Source organism: Notothenia coriiceps, unplaced genomic scaffold (assembly GCF_000735185.1).
Source record: "Notothenia coriiceps isolate Sejong01 unplaced genomic scaffold, NC01 NC01_scaffold00033170, whole genome shotgun sequence".
Classification (NCBI taxonomy): Eukaryota; Metazoa; Chordata; class Actinopteri; order Perciformes; family Nototheniidae; genus Notothenia; species Notothenia coriiceps.
Window position 1 is genome coordinate 9,862 of NW_011365871.1, and position 6,995 is coordinate 16,856.

Consider the following 6,995-nt stretch of genomic DNA (forward strand, 5'->3'; position numbering starts at 1 on the left):
TGCCGAGGGCTTATAGAGTTGGTATGACGCGCGGTGGAGTTATGTGGTAGAATGAGACCGAGTTCATAGAGACAAGGATACCATGCTCAGTAGAAGGCCTGGGCCAATATGAGTTCTCAGACTAAGATTAGAACGTATGCCAGTGAAGAGTTAGAGATGCAACCGTAGTTTCGGACATCACCGTTGCAACTAATTGTGTAATAAACCATGCAGTCCCTCATTGAGGCTGCCAAAGGTTTCAGCCAATATAACCGAGATCTCAACAGTAACATCCTTCATTATCTTCAGCAGCACTTATGATACACTTACCATTTTATCATATTGTTCTATTTTGATGTAGGTTCGATCACTGTTTTTATTATATTACATTAACCATTACATTCTCAAATATTTATTGATAGAACTGAAAAGACAAGAGCACCCGCTCTGGGTGCAGACGAAAGCCTTTACTCCAGAACAAGAGTCTGCCATTGTTGATATGGTTGTGGCCAACAATGAAATCCGCTTAAGGGAGATTCAGGCCAGAATAATTGCAGACCAGGATGTCTTCAGTAACATTCAGTCTATAAGTGTTGCAACCATTGACCGGGTGTTAAAGAGCAACACCTCAGAATGAAACAGATCTATAAGGTTCCTTTTGAACGCAACTCTGACCGTGTGAAGGAGTTAAGGCACCGGTATGTACAGGTAAGGACTCAATCACACTGATGGCTTGCCTATATTTTTAGTATGTCTGACTGCTACAGTAATGTAAAACGGTCCTCTGTTTGTTTCATTTTCTTTAGCGAATGATGGAGCTGGAAGGCAATGCATTACCACATGTTTTTGTATATGTGGATGAAGCAGGCTTCAACCTCTCCAAAGTGAGGAGACGTGGGAGGAACCTATTGGGCAAAGAGCGACAGTCTTTGTTCCAGGCCAAAGGGGAGGAAACATAACATTGTGTGCGGCTATCTCGACACAAGGCGTCCTTGCTCACATCCCTTCCCTGTAATGGGAGCATATAACACGCAACGTGTCCTTGCTTTCCTGGATGTCCTGTATGACCGACTTGTGCCACCAGAAGAGAGGGATCAAGTGAGGTCGGTTCACGTGGTCATATGGGACAATGTGGCATTCCACCACTCTCTTGACGTGAGGGCATGGTTTGAGGCTCATCCACACATGGCCATGGAGTTCCTCCCTCCATACTCCCCATTTCTAAACCCCCTTGAGGAGTTCTTCTCTGCCTGGAGATGGAAGGTTTATGACCATCATGACAGAATGCCCCTTTTGGACGCAATGAATGCTGGCTGTCGGGACATCTCTGCGGAATCCTGTCAAGGGTGGTGTCGACACGCAAGGAGATATTTCCCACGCTGCCTTGCAAGGGAAGACATACGCTGTGACGTAGATGAGGCTATGTGGCCAGACAGACGCCAAAGAGCAGATCAGTAAAGTTATATAGATCTCATTCTCTGCTTTACTGCTGATTTACATCATTTACCCATGTTATTTTTTTCCAGTGTATTGCTATTCGTCTTTTGTTTCTGTTACGGTGCTCTTCTGAAAATGAGACAATAAAAACAATGGCATAGTTACAGTAAGACTCTGTTTTTCCTATATGTAAGTTTGTTTCTCCCAACTTGTCAGTTTTCCGTTCAGTTTCCAATATCGATAGCTTGAGGTTTGTGTATTGATGATTGTAGTCAGTATTTAGTGTGCCACTTAGTAATGACTGTTCAAATAGTCTTCTCATGAGCTGACAAATGTTTGTTTTTGGAGAAGGTATCTGGTTTTGGAAGGGGTATTTTTAGTTTTGAGTGCCTTAGAGCACTTTGCAAGAAATGTATATTGTTATGGTAGAATGGGTTATTATGGTGACCGGAGTTTCAGTTATGAAAACACATTTGTCTCATTAGAGGACAATTTGTTCTGTTTCGATCGACTTATTCTTTTTTGTGACCAGTATTTTCAGTTTTGGTCATGTAAGTGCATTTTGCAAAAGATATTCAGAGTTATGGCAAGTGTGTTTCTGTTTAGATGGCTATGCTCTTGTTTTGAAGAAATGAATTTAGATTCTAAAAAGTGGGTTTAGCGATTGAGAAAAACTGTAAACAAAATATGATTTTAATGTATCTGTCAACACCGACTGACTTAGAACAGAAGAGACCCGGTCCAACTTGTTGGAAGAAACCTTAATCAGCCTTTATATTTGCTGTCTGCTGTTATGTGTTTGCATTTCTGTTGTGGTGATGCCTCTGTCTGTGTATTGTGTGTGTGATGTGTGTTGTCTGCATGTCTGACCTGTAGCTGGGTCTCCTGAGTGCCTCGGGCCTCCTGCAGCTCTTCCTCCAGCTGCTCCAGACGAGCAACACGAATCTACAACATACACGCCATGCACTGTTCAGACATGTCTGTGCTGCATACCATCGACAACGATTCATCAAACCAATTTAATCAAATTAATCCAAATGAATTAAGATTCTGATTCTGTTTCATTGTTCATAAAATGATTGAATGACATGATCTGCTGTAGCAGAAGGAGCATAAACAGCAGGCTGTTTCTCACCTGCGTCCTCTGGACCACTTCATCACTGGTGCCGAAATGCTCCTCCATCAAAGACTGAACCTGCTGAGCTTCAAACTCCAGCTGCTGCCGGATCAGATCCATCTGCAGAGAAAACTGAAACAACACATACAGAGATCAGTACACACATGATACTCAAATACTAAAGGCCCCCACACATCTGATTTACTCACTGTGAGCCAAAGAAAACCAGAATTGTTGATGTTTACTGTAATCTGATCTTTTATTTTGACAAATGCAGTACAGAAGGTGACTTCCTGTGTAGAGCCACAACAGTCAGTTGATTTATTAATCATTTAAGTAACTTATTGAACTTAACATCAACTCCTTGGCCCCATTTGAAAAAAATATCTTATAACTTTTACTCAAGTAAAAGTGGCGCCTTTAATTTTAAAGTTATAGTAAAAGGTTTCAAATTTCAAATCTACTTTTGACTACCAAAATAAAAAGATGTATGCAGAATGGCCAATTTCATAAAACATTAAAAAAATATATGATTGTATTATTATTCAAGCATTTATGTTCATGCTGGTAAAAACGTGTCAGTTACCTGAATAAAGTTTTATCTTATAAAGTCTTTATTGCATATCACAATGTATATGTTTATATTTTTGTTTAATTTATCTGAATGTAATTTAAATTAGGCGCAATAGCCCACATGTTTTACTCTGAGTTTTGTTGGAGAGAAAGACCTCAGACTTTAGTACACTTATTCAGTAGGTCACACTAATGCTGATGCAGGTGCTCGTGTGTGTGTGTGTGTGTGTGTGTGTGTGTGTGTGTGTGTGTGTGTGTGTGTGTGTGTGTGTTTTCTCACTGTGTCGATGCGGGGCAGTTGAGCCAGTCTCTGAGACAGCGCCTCCAGCTGGCTGAAGTACCAGCAGCGCTCCCTCTCCTCGCGGTCGATCTCCCCCAGCAGGAGGTTCCTGTGGACGCCACACAGATATCACGTTAACCTCAGGGCTGCTACTGCTAACACAGCAGCATTATCTCTTTCAAGTGAGTCGTGCTGCATACAGAGCAATACCAATAATGTGCATATGTCTATGTTCGTCATTTAAATCTGATCTGAAGACACAGTTATGGGTTAAAATATATATCTATGCCAAACACTTCTCTGATCTCCGTTTGCACTGACTCCCAAACAGAGATCTTACATTTTAAGGATACCAGAAATGTTCCAGACTTTGAAGTCCAAAGCAGAGCAGGATTACATACAATTGGAGCTAAAGCAGAGTATTGATTTACTATCCCAAAATACCTTCGTACCTGATTCCATGTTTTAAGAGTATTTATAATAATAAAGTTATCTTTAATCCCATGTAGTGAAATTGTGTTGTTTATAAATGGCATGTCTAAGAGTCCAGGCTCACACCCTTTATTTTCCAAATCAAGAAATGTGGAATTAGTATAATATTTTAACCATTCTTTAATATATCTAAGTTGTGACGCCCAGTGATAAAACATAACGTTGGGAAGTGCTAATCCCCCTTTATCTAAAGGTAGTTGCACTTTCTCCAGCTTAAGTCTTGGGCGTTTAGATTTCCACACAAATGTACCTATTATACTATGAAGTGATTTAAAGAACTTAGCTGGGATATAATTAGGCAACATCTGCATTGGATATAAAAGCCTTGGCAGGACACTCATCTTGATGAGGGCAACCCGTCCCAGCAGTGGTATTGGCAGAGGGCTCCATCTTTGGAGATGATCACATTCACCACCGGGTCCAAATTCATTTTAATCACATTTTCTAAATTATAGGAGGCAAACATGCGTAGATATTTGAACCCATTAGTGGCCAATTGGAAAGGAGTGTGTCCAAATAAATCAGAGCATTTTAAATTCCCAAGTGGTGAAGCAAATTGTTTCCCGTAGTTGACCTTATATCGTGAACATACCACACACTCATTCATTATGTTAGTAATAGCTGGGACTGAGGACAACGGATTACTCAAAAGCAGAAGGATATACATTGGGTGTATTTTTTTTGGGTGTATTTTTTCTTTGGTTTGGATACCGGTAACTAAAATACTGGATCTGATTTGTTCTGCTAAAGGCTCCATCACTAGTGCAAATAATAATGGAGATAAAGGGCATCCTTTTTTTGTACATTTACTCTTTGTGAAATGAGAAGAAACACATTCATGGAAACTGAGGCTTGTGGTGCAGAGCAGTCATTTGACCACATTAATACATTTGTTTTATAATTGATTTAATAATATTATTATTACTAAATTGTAATACATGTTTCATAACATTTTTACTGGTATTTATTTTTAAATTGATGCATTTTCTCAAATGTATTTCGTATTTTCTTTATAATTGTTTAGCTTTAGTACTCGTACGTTAGTACTACTACATAATTACATGTGTTTTTTTTTTCTTTCTCTTAAATGTATTTTTTTATACAAGGTGGAATCTGTGTGAAGCTTAGCAGTTGCACTGTAAATGGAACATCTGTCCATTAAACGTACTTTATATGTATCTGCAGAATGTAAAGATACTACCTCTCCTTGTACAGCTCCTCCTGGTGGTGGTCGCTCATCCGTCCGTCAGCTCCACTGATCACAGCTGTTTTGGGCGGCGCTCCCTCCAGGAAGTGATGCGGCAGCATGGCGGCCTCGCCCCCGGACCCTGGGCTCAGACGGGACAGCGCCCTGAGCGGACTCCTGGCTTTGCTTACCGCTGAGGAAGAGGAGCAGGAGGAAGGAGGCAGATCCAGGCGGTCGTCCACCTCCACTCCCCCACCTGCCCCCCCCACACCGCCCATCAGAAGCCTCAGGTTGTGGGGTTGATGCTTCAGTTCGTAGTAGTTAGTGAGATCCAGATGGAGCTCTAAGGGAGGAACAAAGAATCAATCAATCTTTCCTCCTTCCTTCCTTCCTTCCTTGATTTTCCTTCCTTCCTTCCTTCCTTCCTCCCTTGCTTCCTAGCTTCATTCCTTTCGTAATTGTCCGTCCTTTAATTGCTTCCTAGCTTCATTCCTTGATTCCTTCCTTCCTTCCTTCCTTCCTTCCTATACCATTCCATATCTTAATTTCCTTGTTTACCCCTTACGTGATATCCTCCTACAATAATTGCTGTATCCTCTCCTCTTTCCTTTCTCACTTCATTCCTTCCTTCCTTTCTCACTTCATTCATTCCTTCCTTCCAGCCTTGCTTCCTTCCTCTCTTAATTTCCCTCATTCCTGCTTCCATTGCTTAATTTTCCTTCCTTCCTTGCTTCCTTTCTTAATTGTCCTTCCTTCCTTTCTTCCTTCCTTCCTCCCTTGCTTCCTAGCTTCATTCCTTCCTTCCTTGCTTCCTTCCACTCTCCCATACATCTATGTGTTGTCTATTTTTTCAAACTGAATTTGACTTAATCCTATAATCGCAGCTGCTGTTGCTCTCAGTTGTAGTAATCTAATTTCAGTCCAGACAAACTAATTGACATGAATTTGTTGTTTAATTGGATCGAATCATAACGAGCAGAGCCGTCTGCGTCCAATCAGATTAACTGATTGAGTCGATTCATTTCTCTGAGAATAAGGATTTGTCCCAGCGGAGCCTCAGAAGCAGTCGGTAGAATCCCTCCTATCTTTTATGACAATAACTGATCCTTGATACCTTTGAGTTGGTCCAGCACGTCGCTCCTGCCGGACGAAGCCAGTGTTCCTGCCTCCTGCTCCAGTTTACTCTGCAGCTGCTTCAACACCTCCTGCACCAAGAGAGGAGCAACAGACACACATGTACAGACAGGAAACATCCAGGGTGTTCACTGTTGGTTGTATTCAGATAAGGAAAAGGCATTAACCAAGATTATATGAAAGGTTCATCATCACTTCTTTGCCTCTGAATTCATATTAAAGATTTGTAACTCGAAAAAAACCACCATGTGCAAGTTGATTGCGTTTGTAGATGAAAAATCATCGACGCAGCAAAAAACACCAAAAAGTTCAGAACAAAAAGATAGATAAACATCCCATAAAGATAAAAAGGTCAAATCCCCGAGCAGTAGATCAAATCTCCCTTCATCCGTGAGGGAAATAAACACCGATTATTCCTTCATGTCAGGTGAGCTCTTGCAGACAAACGTTGAAAAGAAAAATGGGGAGTCCTCCTGCAGACTCACCTGCTGCTGGTCATGCCCAGCTGCCGTCAGTCTCAAACTGTGTGTGTGTGTGTGTGTGTGTGTGTGTGTGTGTGTGTGTGTGTGTGTGTGTGTGTGTGTGTGTGTGTGTGTGTGTGTGTGTGTGTGTGTGTGTGTGTGTTTGCGTGCGTGCGTGCGTGCGTGCGTGCGTGCGTGTGTGTGTGTGTGTGTGTGTGTAGCGTGCGTGGATGTGTGTGTTGTGTGGTGGCCCTATCATTACTATACTTGTGGGTGGACCCCTAATCTGTTTACACAGTCAAGTGTGGGGACTCACCCATCCTTATGGGGACAACA

At 41.6% G+C, this 6,995-nt stretch overlaps 1 protein-coding gene across 1 annotated transcript in view; it reads right to left on the bottom strand.

Annotated features, from left to right (window-relative positions):
• Window positions 1-2,110: 2,110 nt before the first annotated feature.
• Window positions 2,111-6,995, bottom strand: part of LOC104961330 (adenomatous polyposis coli protein 2-like) — a 9,155-nt gene continuing 4,270 nt past the window's right edge. The window contains exons 3-7 of the mRNA XM_010789599.1: window positions 6,179-6,269; window positions 5,080-5,407; window positions 3,387-3,495; window positions 2,552-2,665; window positions 2,111-2,361 (exon numbers count right to left, since the gene is read on the bottom strand). Coding sequence (XP_010787901.1) covers window positions 2,182-2,361; window positions 2,552-2,665; window positions 3,387-3,495; window positions 5,080-5,407; window positions 6,179-6,269 — 822 coding nt within the window. The 3' untranslated portion in view covers window positions 2,111-2,181. The remainder of the gene's footprint in view (window positions 2,362-2,551; window positions 2,666-3,386; window positions 3,496-5,079; window positions 5,408-6,178; window positions 6,270-6,995) is intronic.